The sequence below is a fragment of the Crocodylus siamensis genome, chromosome 4 (genome assembly GCF_052110815.1).
Source record: "Crocodylus siamensis isolate JL-2025a chromosome 4, ASM5211081v1, whole genome shotgun sequence".
NCBI lineage: Eukaryota > Metazoa > Chordata > Crocodylia > Crocodylidae > Crocodylus > Crocodylus siamensis.
In genome coordinates this window covers 207403719-207422573 of record NC_143398.1, presented here as the reverse complement: position 1 = coordinate 207422573, position 18855 = coordinate 207403719, and the positions used below count along the sequence as shown (strand labels likewise).

General features: G+C 44.3%; 1 protein-coding gene across 1 annotated transcript in view; it reads left to right on the top strand.

Annotated features, from left to right (window-relative positions):
* CERS6 (ceramide synthase 6) overlaps positions 1-18855 on the top strand; it is a 225696-nt gene that overhangs the window by 109783 nt on the left and 97058 nt on the right. The window contains exon 4 of the mRNA XM_090045547.1: positions 13524-13581. Within this exon, the coding sequence (XP_089901673.1) occupies positions 13524-13581 (58 nt within the window). The remainder of the gene's footprint in view (positions 1-13523; positions 13582-18855) is intronic.

The window sequence follows — 18855 nt, the reverse complement described above, 5'->3', positions numbered from 1 at the left end:
AAAATAGAGCACAGAGCCTATACACAACAATGTAGAAAATGAGACAAGAACAGGATACATAACATGCCCCTTCATGTCTGTACAGTAGCCATTTTATCTCCCTGCACTGTGTACACCTCCATGGTAATCTGTAATTCCAAGTCCTATTTTGACTATTATGTTTGAGGCTGTTTTAATGTTAAGTACTGAAATTCAGCACTAATTTAAATTATATCAGTACAGAAGAAATGGGAGGGAGACAAAGAAGGGAAGGAAAAATTACTGATCCCCAGTTTCCAGTATCTCCCAGTCAGGGTAACAAGAATTTTACTGAGCAATCTCAGATAAGGTACAATATTTATGTGAATCCAAGATGACCTTGAATTTTTAAATGACACCCCTAATAATTAATTTCTATACATGAAAAATGTATAAATTTGTTATAATTTTCCACGTACAGAATCTAATTATTGGACGGTTGTCTTAAATTCCTCCCCCCCACCACCCACTACTGCTATGGGAAAAGCAGTAGCAAGGGAGCAGGCAGTGGGGAGGTGGTAGGAGGAAGGTGGGGACCAGGTGGGACCCCCCCCCCCCACTGCCTGTCCACTCCCACTGCTTGCCCCCTGTGCCTTCCCACCCTCTCCACCCCTGCCCTGCAGCTTTGGTTCCCACTTCCCCTTCATGTTCCTGTCCCCTGCCTGCCCTGGCCCTGGCTCTGGCTTCGACATGCTCTAGCCCTGCTCCAGCCTGGTTCATGGAGCATGTGTTTGCTCTGGCCCCAGCCTCACCCCATACCATTGACAGTGGTGTGGCAGTTGTGGCCCTGACTCTGCTTCGTTGCTGGGCTGGGCCTGGAGTAAATGCATGATCCATGCCCCAGGCTGGAGCAGGGCTAGAGCATGTCGAAGAGATGGAGCCTGCTGTAGCCAGAGCTCAAGAAAGTAGTGGTGGGGGGAGTGCATGTGGGAGGGGCAGCAACAGTGGGATGGGGGGAGATGGTAGAAGAAGTAGGGGAGGCGCACAAGATCAAGAGAGGCTTCAGGGAAAGGGGAGAGAGGTGATGAGGGCACAGGCAGCAGCTGTGCCTCTGGCCCCAACCCTGGCTCAGGGCTGCAGCTGGTGCCAGAGCCACAGCACCTGCTGGTCATTGTCCACCATACCCCCTACTGCCTCATACTCAAATCCAAGACAAGGATCCATTCTCCCCACTGGAAAAATAAGCCTAATATTGTATGTGTGTTTAATGTAAATATGCTATATTTGATTTAGGCTAGTCTACATAAGGTCCCTTCCCAGGAGAGGTTTCCCACCACTAAACTAAACAGCAGACAATTTGTCAGGCTCTGCCAAGGGGCTGGATAGAATCTTTATGATTCTTTTGTTTCAGGAATCAATTTTTATTAATGAAGTAATTAAGAGTTTAATTTCAATTTTTGGAATGAAAGTTTAAGACCTCAATTGAGCCATGTCCTTGAGAACATGCCCAGCTTTAAGCATATGTGTAATTGATTTTAGAATTTGGTCTTTATTTAGTGCTTTGGACCGGAGCAGGTTAACTTGCATAGGTTCTCTTTCCCCTTTTCTTGCTGCTCTGAATCCTTCTGGAACATCTTAAAATTTTATTAGCAGCTTGAAGTTGAAAGACTTGAGAGGTAAGGAAATCCGCTCTGTACTTTGAACCAAGAAAGCACTTGTCATGTTGAATGAGAGCAGTCAAATCTCTTAGTTCATTCCTGAGAAGTGCTCTAGAGTGCTCATTTAAAGATGCTGCTTCTATGCAAGTCTTCTGCTTTTGAGAAAAAGTTTGATGTTTATACGTGGAGAGACATTTTTTAGCTCTGCTGTCACCCCAGTACTTTGGTTTCACGTATGAAACACTAAACCATTTATTAACCAAGTTAGTTCATTCTGAGATCTCTCAAAAGTGATATGTTTATTGAATCTATTCAGGGCACCCACATTTTGCCCAGCGGAAGGACAAATTGTCATAATGTTTTGAGTCTCAAAGATCTGCCTAATTGTCATCAAATAAAGCAAATTGTTGCTGTCCTTTTCTTTTATTATTGAATGCAAACTGGTACATAGAGGTTTCCCAGCATGGGCTGCTCCCCCTGGAGGATTTCACAGTCAGATCAATCTGATCCCTCTGCTGGCAGCTACTTTGTTTTAAAAAAAAAAAAAAAAAAAGAGGTAACTTGCACACTTGCCAAGTAAAACTCTAAAATCTGCAGTACATTAAAATGGTTGTCAGTCTTAATTAAATATATTTCCTTAGAATGAGTGGCAGTCTATTCAAGATCCTAGGTCTAGCAACAAATGAAGCTTATGGCAGGGATAATATAATAGGATAGAGAGTTCTGGTGGGTAGATTCAAGTGTTTGCAATCCCCATGTTAGGTGTGAGAACTCCTCTGTGCATTAAGTGTCTGGTAATCCCATGCTGCAGGCAATTGTGCTCATCTCTGTTAGGGGTCAGGAAGGATTTTTTTCCCTTTTGTGAATGCTTTGTTTGTGTTTGCCTTTCTTTAAAGCACTGCACATTTCCCACCTTGAGCTGTGGCCATTTTGTTTGGTGTATACTGATGTTCTTGCTTATACTTAGTAACCTCTCATATAGCTGGCTAGAAGGTCTTGCTCTTTTGCTCAGGGTTCTACTGCTGGCCAGATGGGGGATCAGGAAAGAATATTTACCCCAGGTTGGACCGCTGAGGACTGTGGGATTTTTGCCACCTTTTGAACATGAATCATGGTCCCATTCCTAGGACCCTCTGGGTTTATGTTAGTCAAAATATTTCTCTTCTATTTGCATAACAGAACATTGGCAGTCCTCTCCTTATACGCTGATTTTATCTGTAGAATTTTGTAAGTTTTTTGTTTTGTTTTCATATACATGTTTTGTGGCTCTTGTGTACGAATGGCCAATTTTAGGAGTCTTTGTTTAACTGGTGGCTTGCAAGTGTAGGGAACAGGACTCCACAGGCTGAGTGGACCTTTCTAATCCTGTGTTCTTAACTGTAACATGAAGTCTTTAGGAGCTTTATTATATAACCTTTAGGAGACATGGAGAAGGTTTCCGAGTCGATGTCAAAGAGTGCTTATATAGCCATACATATATCAGGCCTCCTCAGGGGGTCTGGAAATAACCATCCTATTAACCATGAAAGCCATCTCAGGGCTTCCATCTGGGTCTGATAACCAGGGAAGCAAGGACCAGGGAACACAAGCTGGAAACATCTCCTGTTAGAAGTATAGGTGAACTAAATATTTTTGCATCACTCCCACATTATTCTGATTTGAAAAGCAAAGAGAGAGTGCCCTCAGCCACGCTGTGATCAACTCCCACAAGGCCAGAGCTGTTCACCCTGTTGTGAAAGGACAGCATTCACCTTTGCAACCGTTTATCTACCATGCCTCCCATACATATCTCTTCACTAGGGCTGCAGTAAGCCTTGTGCTGTCCCTGTCAAAGGGGCTTTCAACCTTTTTGGGTCAGCGTACCCCTGGCAGCTGGTCAAGAAGGCAAGAGTCCCCCACCAGCCAGATGAGTGGGCGGGGGGGAGGGTGCCCTTGCAGCCAATCAGTGACTAGGAGTGGTGCATCCACCAGGATGCAGTCCCCCCGCAGCTGATCACCGAGCATGCCAGTGGCACGACGGCATGGCAGTGGCACTCACTGCCAAGTACCCCCTGAGGCCCTAAGAAGTACCCCTGAGGCAGCCCTGTGGGGGAGTGGGAAGGGAGAATTCTCCTCTGCTTCCTGAGGATGTCCAGGGCTAGGGGACACTGAGCCAGGGTGGGGGAAGCCCCCTGAGGTGGGGACTCCATGGTACTCCCAGACTGGACAGCATGGACAGGCACCCGGCCTAAGGGACTCCTTCCCCTGTCCCTCCTGTGGCAGTGGCTGAGGCGAGTAGCCGTGGGGGGAGGCGGAGGGGAGGGCTTCCCCTGGGCTGCCCTGGACTGGGGGACCTCAGGCTGGGGGGAGCCCCCTGAGGTAAGTGCTCCCTGGTAGCTGCACGCTGGGCTTCATTGTCCAGCACGCAGCCCAGAGGACAACTTCTCCCTCCCTCCTGTGGCAGTGGCTAAAGCTGTCAGTGGCTGGGAAGTGGGAAGGGAGGAATCCCCTTGGCTCCCTCAGGTTAGGGGACCCCAGGTGGGGTGAAGGAAGCCCCTTGAAGTGGGAGCTCCCTGGCGCCTGTGTCCCAGGTGACCTTGGGAACTCCTTCCCCCTGCCTCTTGTGGCACCAGCTGTGGGAGAGGGGGAAGCAGGGAATTCCCCCAGCCCAGCTTGTGGAGGGGCTTTCCCTCCCACCATGTACTGTGTAGACCTGTGCTATGGGTGCCTGCAGCTCTGTGCCTCTGCCCCCCTGTCCCTACAGGTTGATGGGCACAGGCAGGAAGCAGGCTAGGGAACAGAGCATCAGGGTTGTCCCTCCTCTGCAAAGGAACTGCAAAGCATCCTGGGATGCTGGGGGACATAAGTTGACTAGAAGCAGGAAGAGATCTGGGACAGAAGTTACATAAACCAATTTGACATAAATTGTCTAAGCTTGATAGTACATACCTCCAGGTTTACCTTAAACTGGTTTTTGCCATATTGAAAGCAATGTATGTGCACTGAACTTGTTCTATTAATGGTTTAAATGATTTTCTGATCATGTAAACTGGTTTATGTGTAACTTCTGTCCCCTAGTCTCGGGGTTAGACAGTGGCTGAGTGGGCGTCTTTTGAAACAGAATTTTGAACTTTGGTTACTGCTTAAGTCCTTCTTTGGGTCTGTCTCAAAATATTTTCTTAAATCAGGAACAGGTGTTTATATAGGCAGCCGTTGATCCTCTGCATCATAGTGTATGAATATGATGTCTTGTCATGCCTGATGAATCTGTTTATGGCTGACAAGCCCAGTTTGAGAGAGATACAGCTTATTACATGTTTCACAGATTTCCATGTTGTCTGGGTTGGAGTCCCAAATTTATAGCATGCTGCTTTCTTCTTTCTTGCTTTGCTTCCATCCTCCGGATCAAAGCTGCTTCATGCTGAGCTGCACCGAGTGGAAGGTGTTCTCTCCAGACCGGGCAAGATTCTGCATGCTCCTCCCAGCTTTCTGTATCAATGCTGAATGACTTATAATTTTTGCACACATCATAGTACTGCCATAGAAGGTGATCCAACTTTCTAGTAGAGCCATCTTGAATCTCACTGTACAAAATATTCTTGGGGACACAGTCTCCTCCAATTCTCCTGACATGGTAGATCCATCACAACCTCCTTTTCTTCATAGTGGTACATAAGTGTGCCAGCCCTGTGTACTCCAGTACCTGTTTGGTGTTCTGTCTTCCCATTTTATTTTCACGATTGTACACGGATATCTGTGGAAGCTGTTCAGTCTCCTTATATGTCTAACGTATGCAGTCCACATTTCTGAACTGTAAAGAAGGATTGACAGCACCCAAGTCTCATAGATTTGCAGTTTCACCTCAGCTGGTAGTTGCTGTTATTTTATGTACTTTTTTTGTAATGGTCTAAAATTCTTAGCTGCTTTTCCAATTCTGTTGGTCAGTTCAGTCTGAAGGTCAAGATCCCCAATTTTCAGATTAAAAAAGTAACCCAAAATCTACTTTGTGATTAAAATAAAACACCACTAATATGAAGATTATATATATTAGTGGTGTTTCATTTTAGTCGCAGGAAAAATGTGGATTTTGGGGTACTTTTTTAATCTGAAAATTGGGGATTTTTTTAACCGAAGAAAACTAGAATCTCTGCTAATAGCAACGCCTGTTCTCGCCTTTCTCCTGGCTTCCCATGCCAGAATATGGTATTATAATTCTCTTGGATAGAACCTGTATCTGAGAGCCGAGTTTCTGATAATGCAGCAATAGTCTAACCAATTCATAGTTTAGTAGGGCCATTTTCCATAAATCAGTCAGAATCGAACCCAGGGGACAGAGTCCAAACACTTTATCATTTTGGCCAGTCTAGATCACACCAAGACCTTCAGTCTGTCTGGATAGGCAAGGTATATGGAAGAGTGGAGGCTACCTTAAACCTGACATCCCATCTGTAGACCATTAAGAAGTGAGTGTTTACATATAAAATAGACTATTTAAGTTAAGGTCAGTCTTTATAAGTTCTAAAGGAATAATAAATGATAAATGGATGCTATAAGTGAAATGAGCATTATATATTTATATGTGGTTTTATTAAAGATTGTAAGCCATGGTTAAATATCCTGATCTATAATAAATCAAAAACTGACCATTTATTAAAACATCTACTATTCATTTTACCATTTATAGACCATAAATAGAATCTTAACTGGAAAGCTGCAGCTTTCCTTCTCTATTTGGCACCAAAACATGATTGTAAGTAACAACATAAGCAGGCCCATCTGTGATTGCTTTTTGGTCCTCTTGTAAAACTGAAGAAAACATACAATTGGCCTTTGTCAAATGACTGGCAAAATGTTTTTGATGCACCCACTCACAACCTAGAGCCAGTTCCAAAGTCGTGTCAGAACCATAAACCTGCAACTGAAAAATGTGATTGGGAGACAAAATATACAATGAACTGCAAAGGGTTCAGCCAAATATATGTTATGAATCAAGCCCTAACAATATAGTTAATTTATGCAAAAAGTCATCCATCTCCAACAGTATCTTCCTTGAATATTGCTGATGCATGTCAAGGGCTGTTTTAAGGAACTTTTGCTGGTGTAGCTGCAGCCATATTAGGAGCACTTTGTCAGAAGTGGCTGTGCTTACACCCGTAAAACACTCCTTGTGTAGACATGGCTTCAGATTATCTTCCTTCCAGTGAGAAGGTGGGAAACCGCGCACTGAATTCGGTGACAATTCAGTTTATTCCCGAGGGAGCACATCTGTTTGTAACCTCAAGGCTGGTAGTAATTCCACAACTGAATTACTGATAGTCTGCAGATATAGACAGCATCTCTTCCAGTCTTAAGACTGAAGGAAAATTTGCTGTATGCATCTTTCTTTAGACTGTAACGATCCAGAAATATCACTTGCCCTTGAAACAGTCAGAGCTGTTGATTTAATTTAATGGTAAATTTATAGGACTCAGTATACTTTAGTCATATTTAACAAACATCTTGTTATATTTTGCATTTTTTTAGATTTAATAAGACATGCATAAATTAAATACTAACCAGTTATTAAGTTAATTCTAAGTAGCAGTTAACTTCACAAGATAAAGTGAATTGGTTATTTAAATTGCTAAGCTAGATCATTCATTTGTTACATAGGTAATATCTATTGTATCCAACATCCATTTAATAACCCCAGTGCATATAAGATTGGAATTAAATTCATATATCTACCATGATCTTGGCTCTAGATACTTTACTGTTAATTAAAACAATATGCCTGTGTAGAACTGGGCTGAGGTGGCATGGAAGAGACCATAAACCTAATGTAGGGGCTTAAGGTTTTACTCTCTCTGTTTAAATTGGACAAAATTTTCCTTTGAAGCAATCAAGAAAGGAAGTTACCAGACATGGATTTAATGAAAAACTTTTGCAGGTATTCAGTGCACAGGTAAAATATAATTGCTATTATTAAAGCTTAAGCCCATAACTTATTGCAAAAGGTATGGGGTGAAGACCATATCCTTTTTAATGTCTTACCCACCCCAAGGTTGAGTAGCATTTTGTGAATGGTATTCATCATGAATTCTGTTATTTTTCCCCCTATGGCCCCTGGCAGATGTTACTATAATGGCATGATTGGAGTCTAAGGAATTTTATGCCTCATCCCAAAAATCGCATGTCTTGCCATGTCTCCTCTGAAGACTCTGAATTGAAATGTCCCATAGTTTAACAATTTAAGTCACTGAAAACTTTAAATGTTTATGAACTCTTCAGTAGACTTTAACCTTTTTGCACTATTGTGACTTCTATCCCCTAATTGCAAATGTCCAAAGCAATGTTTTGAACTTTACCTTGAAAATGTCAGAAACACTGACAGCAAAAGATAGTTTCATAGTTTCATAGTAGCTAGAGTCGGAAGGGACCTAGGTAGATCATCTAGTCCGACCCCCTGCCTTGGCAGGAAAGAGCACCGGGGTCAGATGACCCCGGCAAGGTGCTCATCTAACTTCCTTTTAAAAATCCCCAGGCTAGGAGCCTGCACCACTTCCCCTGGAAGCTGGTTCCAGGCCCTAGCCGCCCTGACTGTGAAGTAGCGCCTCCTAATATCTAATCTAAACTTACCCTCCGCCAGCTTGTGACCGTTATTCCTGGTCACTCCTGGCAGCGCACGGGGGAACAGGGACTCCCCCAATACCTGCTGATCCCCCCTGACCAGTTTGTAGCAGGCCACAAGGTCCCCCCTTAACCTTCTCTTGTGGAGGCTAAACAGGTTCAGGTCCCGTAGCCTCTCCTCATAAGGCTTGCCCTGCTGACCCTTGATCATACGAGTGGCCCTCCTCTGAACTCTTTCCATATCGTCCACGTCCCTCTTGAAGTGTGGCGCCCAGAACTGGACGCAGTACTCCAGCTGCGGCCTGACCAGTGCCGCATAGAGGGGGAGGAGCACCTCCCTGGACCTGCTCGAGATGCATCTGTGGATGCATGACAGGGTACGGTTGGCCTTCTTGACTGCCTCCCCACACTGCCGGCCCATGTTCATCGTGGAGTCAATGACGACTCCAAGATCCTTTTCCGTCTCCGTGCTGGCAAGAGGGGAGTTCCCCAACCTGTAAGTGTGGTGCCGGTTCTTCCTCCCCATGTGCAACACCTTGCACTTATCAGTGTTAAACCCCATCCTATTCTCATCCGCCCACCGTTGCAACCTGTCAAGGTCAGCTTGTAGCCTATTGCACCCTTCTAGTGCACCCACATCCCCCCACATCTTAGTGTCATCAGCAAACTTGAACAGGGTGCTTTCTACCCGCTCATCCAAGTCACTGATGAAGATGTTGAACAGTGCGGGCCCGAGGACCGAGCCCTGCGGAACCCCACTGCCCACGTCCTTCCAGGTCAAGAAGAACCCATCCACTACCACCCTCTGGGTGCGGCCCTCCAACCAGTTGGCGACCCATTTGACCGTGTGGGCATCGACACCACAGTCTCCCAGCTTTTTGATGAGGACAGGGTGAGAGACAGTGTCGAAAGCCTTCCGGAAGTCCAGAAAGACTACATCCACAGCAACCCCTGCGTCTAATGATTTGGTGACCTGATCGTAAAAGGCCACCAGGTTGGTCTGACAAGACCTGCCACTGATGAACCCATGTTGGTTGCCCCTGAGCATACATTCCCCCGCAAGGCCCTCCTGGATGTGTGCCAGGAGAATTTTTTCAAAGAGCTTACCCGGGATTGAGGTAAGACTAACTGGCCTGTAATTTCCCGGGTCCTCCTTTTTTCCCTTTTTGAAGATAGGGACCACATTGGCCCTCTTCCAGTCCTCCGGCACCTCGCCAGAGCACCACGAGTGCTCATAGAGCCGCGCCAGGGGTCCCGCAATGACCTCGGCCAGTTCCTGTAGAACCCTAGGGTGAAGATCGTCCGGACCAGCGGACTTGAACACGTCCAGCCTCTCCAGAAGTACCCTAACTAACTCCTCGCTAACCCCTGGCCCAGGCGTGTTTCTCCCGGGGCCCGAGGGGGGCCCAGCAGGGAGGTGGCTGAACTGGTCCCTACTTAGGAAGACAGAGGCAAAGAAATCGTTAAATATGTTAGCTTTATCATCTGGCATGATGACTAAGTTGCCCATCGTGTCCTGCAGGGGCCCCACATTACCCGGGACCCTCTTTTTACCCTCTATGTATTTGAAGAAGGACTTCTTATTGTCCTTAATCCGGGAAGCTAGTCCTATCTCCATCTCTGCCTTGGCCCTCCTGACTGCCCCCCTACATCCTTGGGCGACTGTAACATAGTCCTTCTTGGTGATGACCCCATCTCTCCATTGGGTATATGCCTCCCTTTTAGCAAGGAGACATTCCCGGATGCTCTTAGTGAGCCATGGGGGTTTATGTGCCCTCCTGCTCCCTTTGACCCTTGTTGGGATTACCTCCCTTTGGGCATGGAGGATCGTCTCCTTAAGGAGCAACCACTCACCTTCGACATCTGATTCCCTTCCCCTCTGGGTCCACAGCGCTTCCCCAACGATCCTCCTTAGCTTGTTGAAGTCAGCCCTCCTAAAGTCTAGGGCTGTTGCCTTGCTGCAGCCCTTTGCCACCTTACGCTGGATGGTGAATTCCAGCAAGCGATGATCGCTGTCTCCCAGGTGGCCCATCACCCGCAGCCCCCTCACCAGGTCATCACCCGTGGCCAGCACCAGGTCCAACAAGGCGTCTCCCCTGGTGGGACTGTGCACCTCCTGGGTTAGATGGAGGTCCTGCACTCTGGCTAAGAACCGACGTGAGCGATCAGACTTGGCTGACTGCTCCTCCCAGCAGATGTCTGGGAAGTTCAGGTCCCCCATGATGACCACATCCTTAGCCCTCACTGCCTCTGTGAGCTGACCTAAGAATTCCTGGTCGAGCTCTTCTCCCTGGTTGGGAGGTCTATAGTAGACTCCCACCGTTAAGTCTCTCTCCCCTGGACTGCCTTTTACTCTAACCCAGAGCACCTCAGAGTGCCCCCCCTCTACCCCCTTGCTAATTAACGAGGAAGTATATTCCTCCTTGATGTAGAGTGCTACTCCTCCACCTTTCCTTCCTATCCTGTCCCTCCTGTACAGCCTATAGCCCTTGACACTCACCGCCCAGTCATGCGATGAGTCCCACCACGTTTCTGTGATCCCTACTATGTCAGGGCTGGTGACAGCTAGGAGGAGGGCGAGTTCCTCCTGCTTCTTCCCCATACTTCGAGCATTCGTGTAGAGGCATTTGAGGCCTCCAACGGTTGTGCCCACTGACCCCCTAGTCTCAGCAATGCCCCGTCCCCCATCACTTACCTGTTTCTCCCTTTTGACCATTGGTCTGGGCTCGCTGGCTGTTGCTGGGCCTGGTAGTTCATCATCTCCTCCGCCCTCATCTTCCCCCTCCCCCGACGAGCCTAGTTTAAAGCCTGCCGAAGGAGGTTCACCAACCTGGAAGAGAACACACGCTTACCTTTAGGGGAAAGGTGGAGCCCATCCCATCCCAGCATGTCTCTCATCACGATGTGCCGGTCATGGCTGAGGAAGCCAAAGCCCGCCTCGAAGCACCATTCCTGTAGCCTCCAGTTGGTCTCCGCTATGCACATCTCGTGACGTCTGCCTCGACCGCTCACTGGCAGGATGGAAGAGAAGACCGCCTGTGCGCCCATCTCCCTCAGCACGCCTCCCAGAGCATGGTAGTCCTCCATCAGGCGATATCGTCATCATTCATGCTGTGCATGAGGAAAGGGGGGAAATGCAGCAGAAGGGTCTCATAGTAATACTATTCACTGAGTACAATGAGATAAATGATTTATTACCTTATGAAATATTTTTTCTGTTGGCACAGCCTTACAAATTCTACCAAAAGAATAGCATGACTTTTGCTTTTATTCATTAGGATCTGGCTGATAAGGAAATTTTTACTCAGATAATACTCCTTCAGACAATTGTCATGATGATTATCTGGTCACACCTTGACTTCAAGATTTCTACTAGCAAAGCTAACTTTCTCTGTGTGCCAGCTTCTTTCAGTAATTCCCGGGGAATCTGACATCAGGAAAGACAAATGCTGTTCTGAGAGTTCTTGAAGAGTCCAACATTTATGTAGTACCAATTGAGTAATTTCACCTCTGCAGTATTCTGTCTTATGGGACATGAAGAAATTGTTTTTGTGCAGCTAAAGCAGTCTTATTTACTAGCATTTTACACTCTTTCTGCATAATTTGTATTGTATTGTATTGACTTAGGCTAGATTTTACTCTACCTTTTAGGGACGTGGAAGTTTCACTTTTAGATAGATGCCTTAACTTCCCCTTAAATAGGAATATGTTTACAGATGAGAAGATACTTCACTAATATATACTAACATGTTTCAGTGACCACTGACTGTAACCAAATAATGTTTTTTGGTATTTGCTACTTTTTGGTCACTCAAACATTTTAGTAGAAATGTTTAAGTACTAGAATATCACCTAACTTTTTCCTCTAATATCTGCTGGTATTTCTTAATAGTGTTATAAACAGTGTCACTAGTATTTATTTTCAATATGTCTAACCTTCAAAAGCACCACTACTTTTTTTTCAAGAAGTCATGTTGTATTAGGCCTTGACTTTCACTTTTTTTCACTTCCTAGCATATCTCCTTTTCTCGCAAGGTGTGGCTTGTTTTCTCAATTGTCCATTCCATAATTGGATCCATTTGGCTCTGCTGTTCAGTTGAGTCCAGTTTTTATTTCTTGGAGTCTGGTCCAGGTTGATTTACCTTGACTTCTGTGTGCAAGTCAGAGTGGATCTGCCTTACCAGCATGCTGCTGGGCTTTCTTTTGCATATCTGGCTGTAGTGTGCACTCTACTGCCTTTTCCTGCAGACCTCTTAAAAGACCACTTATCTCTTTATAGTTAATAAGAAGTAGAGAAATATCAGAATTATTCTCTACTGAAGAACCTCTGCATTCTTTAAACACCAACAGCAGGATTTTGGTGAGCTAACTACATGCAGACTTACAGATCAGCTCATTCACAGGTTTTTTTCTTGAGACCCTCTGCAACAAACTAATTTCCCTACCCCAGGATCCAGTATATAGAGGCCATGATAGCATGTCAGTCTCACTTGGTTACTGCCAGGCATAGTTTTATATTCTATGCTCCAATTAATTTCTTGCTTTAATTGTTAATCAAGCTATGTTTTCCCATTAATATTAGAAGATGTTTTTATTTTTTCTCAGTTGCTCAATTTTTCCTGTCAACTAAGCTAACTTTTTATTTTGGGTGCTAACTTTTAAAATGAAAACTAAAAGTTCTTAGAACATAAGGAAATCAATCAAAACGTGGTGCTCATACAGTTGCTTTATACCCACAGGGGCACAGACAGATGCATAAACTTTTGTAGTGCACCGGCAGTCAAGACACATGCCAACTAGCCTGGTATAACTGTTTCTTCTGTCAGTTCCTGTTCCATACTAAATTATACTAAACAACAACCATTTTCTCCTGTAAGAAATTATTGTAATTTGGGTTTTCTTACTGTGGAACAGGAACAGAGACAAATTATTAGTGGCATGTTCAACTGCATTGGGTGTCTTCAACCCCTTTTCAAAGTGGTATAACTATCCAAGCACAGGAGGCCAAAACTTACAATTGTAAAAGCAAAACTTTCTGGAGATTCATCCCAAAGACTTGGAAAGAGTGACAAGGATTCAGGAAAGCCTGTAGCAACGTGCTTAACTTGAAATTAAGTGCTTGCCTCAGTTTATTTCAGTAAAATATAAGCATGTATTTAAGTGCTTTGCTGAATCAGGGGCCTCATAATTTAATCTACAGAAAGAGAAAACTGATAGTATTTGTTTTGGTTGGCCAATGCACACTGTTCTGACAGTATAATGGGGGATCAAATGTTGTAAACCTAATAATATAGAATTAATCCATTTTACCTTTTGCAGGTGGAAATTTACATTTTACCTTTATATATTTACCTATGGAGTACGGTTCCTGAAAAAGGTAGGAACTCCCATTATTCTATCATGCTTTTAGAACTGATTACAAGTCTATTTAAAGTCATAAAATGTATAATTATGCTTTAAAAATACTCAATCACTAATAAGAAAAATGTGGTTTTGTTATTCAGATATATGCCATGATTAGCCACTTATTATTGGCTCTTAAGGTTGCTACTTAAGCAAAACACCTAACCTCCTCTATCCCTCAAACAACAACAAACAAAACACCTTTGGAAGATTATTTTGATGGTGAAATTGTTGGTGTAACAACACGCCTGGCTTACTCTAATATTTATCACATTTAGGTGATTATATTAAGCTGTTAAAGGTACTTGCCAAGATATTTATATTTAATGTTAAATTACATTTACTATATTTATATGACTACAAGACAAGGTGTTTTTTTTCCTCTGCAGTCAGCATGGGGAGCAAAAGCTCCTTGTCTTACATTCACATACAAAAAAAACCTGATTACATAGTGCATTGTCTATCATTAAACTACTGCCAAAAGATCATGTGCTCAGGAATGTACTCAGATCATGTGCTCAGAAACAAACTGTAAAGTTGATTATAGTCATGCTCAGTATTGGTGGCATCTAAAATACATAGCTCTTATTGGGCAAACATTCTGATGGGAACCTACCACAAGAATAGGTTACTGCAGCCCATCTGAATAAGATATATGGTAGTGCTCATTGTGCACAGTCCCCCTCAGCACCAACTCTTCTTCCAGTCATGGTGAACCACTGCTTTGATTACATTTAGACTTCCTCTTCACTCCCACAGCTGAGCTGCACCTTTAACATATTGTGAAACAGGCTTAATTCAGAGTGATTTAAACAATTGTTTTTGCTTGCTATTTGAACCAGCAAACAGAAAACTTTGATTTAAATAATCAGTATTAATCTTGTTATTAAACAGGTTCGTTTTTATTAAACAAACATTATTTATTTAACCAATTAAGTATTTGGTGTAGTTAGTAATCTGATGGATAGTTTCTAGTAGAGGTGCACCGATACATTGGTTCATATCGTATCAGCACTGATTAAAAGGAAAATTGACATTATTGGCAATTGGTTTTTTTGACTGATGTGGCCAATAATGTTGCGGATAAATGCTGTGTGCAGATGCACAGCTGCAGCCTGCTCACGGCCAGGACTGCAGCCTGGCAGCTTAAAGATCAGCGTGCAGCTGGTAAGTCTGTTGGGGAGGGAAGGAGCATGGTGGGGAGCCAGATTGAGGTCCCCCTTGGTGAGGGAGGGAGTGGGGCAGGGGCAGGTGCTGCACAACTGGACTACCAGTGTGCAGGGGCTGCCTGCTGAGGTCTGGGGACAGTGCTTGGGGGGGGGAGGGCTGGCTGGGGCTGTGCTCAGGATGGGTGGGGAAGGCAGTGGCAGTGCTGGGAGGTGGGAGCTACACTACGGTGAATTTTGGGATGGCTATAACCCCTCCTGTAGCCTCCCCTTCCAGTGCTACCACCACGTGCCCTCAGCACAGCCCCAGCCTACCCTTGCCCTGTGCACAGATCTGGGGCCATGGGCCCCCCCCCCCCCAACCTCCCCCAGTGGTGTGCACAGTGGTGGGAGCCCTATGCCCCCCAGATGGGCTGTGGCTCCATACAGATGACACCCTTATAGTGCAGATGCATAGTAAAATGACATAGAGCTAGCTTCACAGCAGTGTGAAGAAGAATTAATGATATAGCAAAATCTCTGTTTACACTGATTAGTCTTCTTTTTTAAAAAGCTGTTTAAGTTTTGATAGTCTAACAACCTATGTTAATAAGAAACGTATATAGAAACTTGCTATAATAATTTTCATTTACACCCAAAATGTGTAATTCGAGATGAAAATTTTACCAACATAAGCCAGGGATGCTCAACCTCTAGTTAAATATGGCCCACAAAGCCGTGCTGTCCTATGCTGTGGAGTGGGGCTGTGCCACAGGGCCAAGAGCATAGCTGCTGTTGCTGGTAAAGCTGTGGGGGTGCTGGTGCTGGAGCTAGGTGGGGAGCATGTGAGGGAGCTGCAGCCAGGTGAGGTGCTGCAGGGGGGCCACAGGCAGGTGAGGGGTGAGTGAACAGGCGTCACTCAGCTCCAGCCAAGCAGGGGGAGCTGGACCCGAGCAAGGAGTCCAAGCAAGACAAGACAACCAAGCAAGGACAGCCAAGCAAGAAGGTGAGCAGGGGTGCTGTACCCAGCCACGGGCCAACCGGGGGGGGGTTGTGGCAGGAGCTGGCCGCGGGCCAAGTGGGGGGCTGAAGGCAAGCAGTGGGGGCTGGAGCCATGCAGGGGAGCGGCTGACAGACCCACCCCTCCTGAGCTGCCGCCCATAGTCCCCCACGCCCTCAGTAGTTCCCCCTGCTCCTCCAGCTCCCCCTACCCCCTACTTACCCAGCATGGTTGCTGCAAGCAGCATGCTTCAGCGCCCAGGAAAGGGACAACCACGGATATGCTCTGGCAGGCTACCAGAGCACCTCTGTGTAGGATGGTGCCTCTGGTTGCCTCAGGGCATGGACTGTGCCCTTCCCCGCTTTTTTCTGCCACAGTTTTTTTTTTTGACCCCTGGGGTCTAATTTTGCTCCTGTGCTGCAAATTTGCAGCGCAGGGAGCATTTTCTCATTCCCACACATGCCTCTTGCAGCATCTCAAAAGGCTTTGAGATGCTGTCAAGATGCACGTGTGCACTTATGTGGATGCTACTGGCTGGATCTGGCCTGAAGAAAGACTGGGCACTGCCCATCCAGGGCAAAAAAGTTGAGTACCACTGTCATAGGATAACTACATGGCTAAGTATTAGATTTAGTAAATACCTGCTTTATAAAATGGAATGTACCCACAGTCTTTTATCACCAAATCTTTTTAACATTAATTTGACTCTTTAAAATCTAAATCAGCTACAATTTGGTGCATAAATTGAGCTTTATAAGACTTCTCAATACAACGTAAATTTATTTCAAGTAACTACAGTATTATTAAAATGTAATACAATCATAAAGAAACTATAAGTTCAACACATTTGATTTTTTTTACTGAAAATGATCAGTTAGGTAAAAATATTTCTGAACTCCTGGACTTCTAAAAGTCAGTGATCTCAAAGTTTTCCTACAGGTTGAGCCAGGAAGTGTAATATTTGCTGATTGTGCCTGTAATATCCACATGGTTAGAGAGAGATTATTCAATAGTAGGTAATCTGTTTCAAACTTTCCATTTCAGAGATTTTTTTTTCCCAAACCAGTTTGCTTGCCTCTTTCTACATGTTGCTTTCTAGACAGCAGTGGGAAGGTATCCTTATTTCTCTTAATTGTTCCTCTGTGTCTTGATCTTCTGGATCTTAAAAGTATATTGTTTAACTTTTTACTTGAGAGAGAATGTATTTTGTGTGGCGGGTGCGTTCGTTCAAACAGCCATGATTTTGTTAAGTTTTGATACGTGTTCTTTAAATGCTACTTCTGCAACTCTTACAGGCTCTCATTATTTAGGGTTTTCTTACTCCTTGAGTTGCATAATAGCTTGAAGGTGTCTCGATGAAATTTTTGTATAGATCTACATGCCATGGCAACAACATGCCTCTGTTCTGTAACTGTGAATAAGAATAAGGTGTTTATAGCTGGAGAATGATGATGACAGATTATGGTCTTTTATGTAGTGGGTACCACAGTTCCTGATTTGATAGTGTAGTTTGTTGAATAAGCACCTACCTTCTTAATTGGTGTAATTTGTTCCTAATGAGGTTTGCATTAGGCAGAGCTTCTCAGGATGAACAAATCTGCCTTCTTATTGAGTTGTCAGTCTGGAAGTGCTATATTTCCTTATTTGTATGTTTTCCCAGCTGCTGTTTGATGAAGTGCTAAGTGGCAGAGATATGATTTATCATTTGGGCCTACAAGCAAATTTGTCCTAATCCAGAGCCTAGGAAGGGCTTCTTTTAAACTCATTGGTCACTAAATTTGCCTTGGGTAAACCAGAAGTCCTCTAGAGTGTTCGCCACAGAGAACACAAGCAACTGTATGGTGAATTTCCTTAGAACATCAGTCCCAACTCAACACCTCTTTCAACTAGCACCTCCTTTTCCAGTTCATGAAATATTCCAGGCCTCTGATTCAGGGTCCAATATATCTTCCTTACAAACCCTTTTCTTCCTTACAAACCCTAACCTCATTGCATTCTTCTGCTCCTCCAGTCTGCAACAGATACAGTTCATTTGTATCTGATGTCCCCTTCATTTTTTCTTTCACAATTGCCTTATTTCACACCCCCTCACTGCTTTTAGGGTGACATATGCTGGTACGCAGGGCCAGCCATAGGCTGTGCACTGCTTAAGGATCATTTTACACCAAATCTTTATTTGTGCTGGCTGTTGGCACAGGGCCGAAAGTCACCTTTGGATTCGTCCTGAAAACGTTCTCATGTAGCACCCATAGAGCATTACTGACTTGTTTCCTATCTTAAACCTTCACCTTTCGTGAAAAGTGGAACTGCATCACTGAAATTCATCATGTTTAGTGGGAGGGGAAGACTTTGTATCTCACCAGAACAGCATAAGTAAGATCTTCTAGCTAGAATACTCTGGTAAATTCCTCCTGTGAAAAATGCTGTTGTGTCCTTGATATGTTAGCAGAGCAGAGAGAGCCTTGTCTTATAAAGGATCATCTCTTTTGGAAGATACCCCAATATTTATCAAACAGTGTATCTTTCAGTATGTCCTTTTCACTGTGTATATTAAAATGTCAGCCCTATATACCTTCTGCAATTACAAAAAATATACATTGATTTATTTTTCCAATAGATGTGACCTGCTGTACTAAAAATTATTTCTCAATGGCCCTCCCTTTGCTTAAAAAAAAGTTCTCTCTAAAGAGATAGACCTGTCATGACTACAATATCTTATATTTAACTTTGTCACTGAAAGCATTAGAAAAGTCAATAATACAGTCAGTCAGCAATCAGGCATACCCGACAAGCTTGACCGCATTACTTTACTTAATGGCTAGGCTAGGAAAATGAATTGTATTTGTATTAGCTGAGTTTTTCAGCCCCAAATATAGCAAGCTATAACTCATTGCAGTTAGTTACAACTGATATAAACTTGATTCATTGGTCATCATACAAAAATTCCTGAATACATCACTGAAAATGTAAAGAGTATGTTCTAAATTAAATGTTTGTTCTCTCTCCCCTGTGCCCCCCCCCTTTTTTTTTGACTGCAGCTGAGCAGGAGCTTGTATGAGTCTTTAGAGAACTTTTCCTGGTTTCTGTCATTTTGAATGAAAAA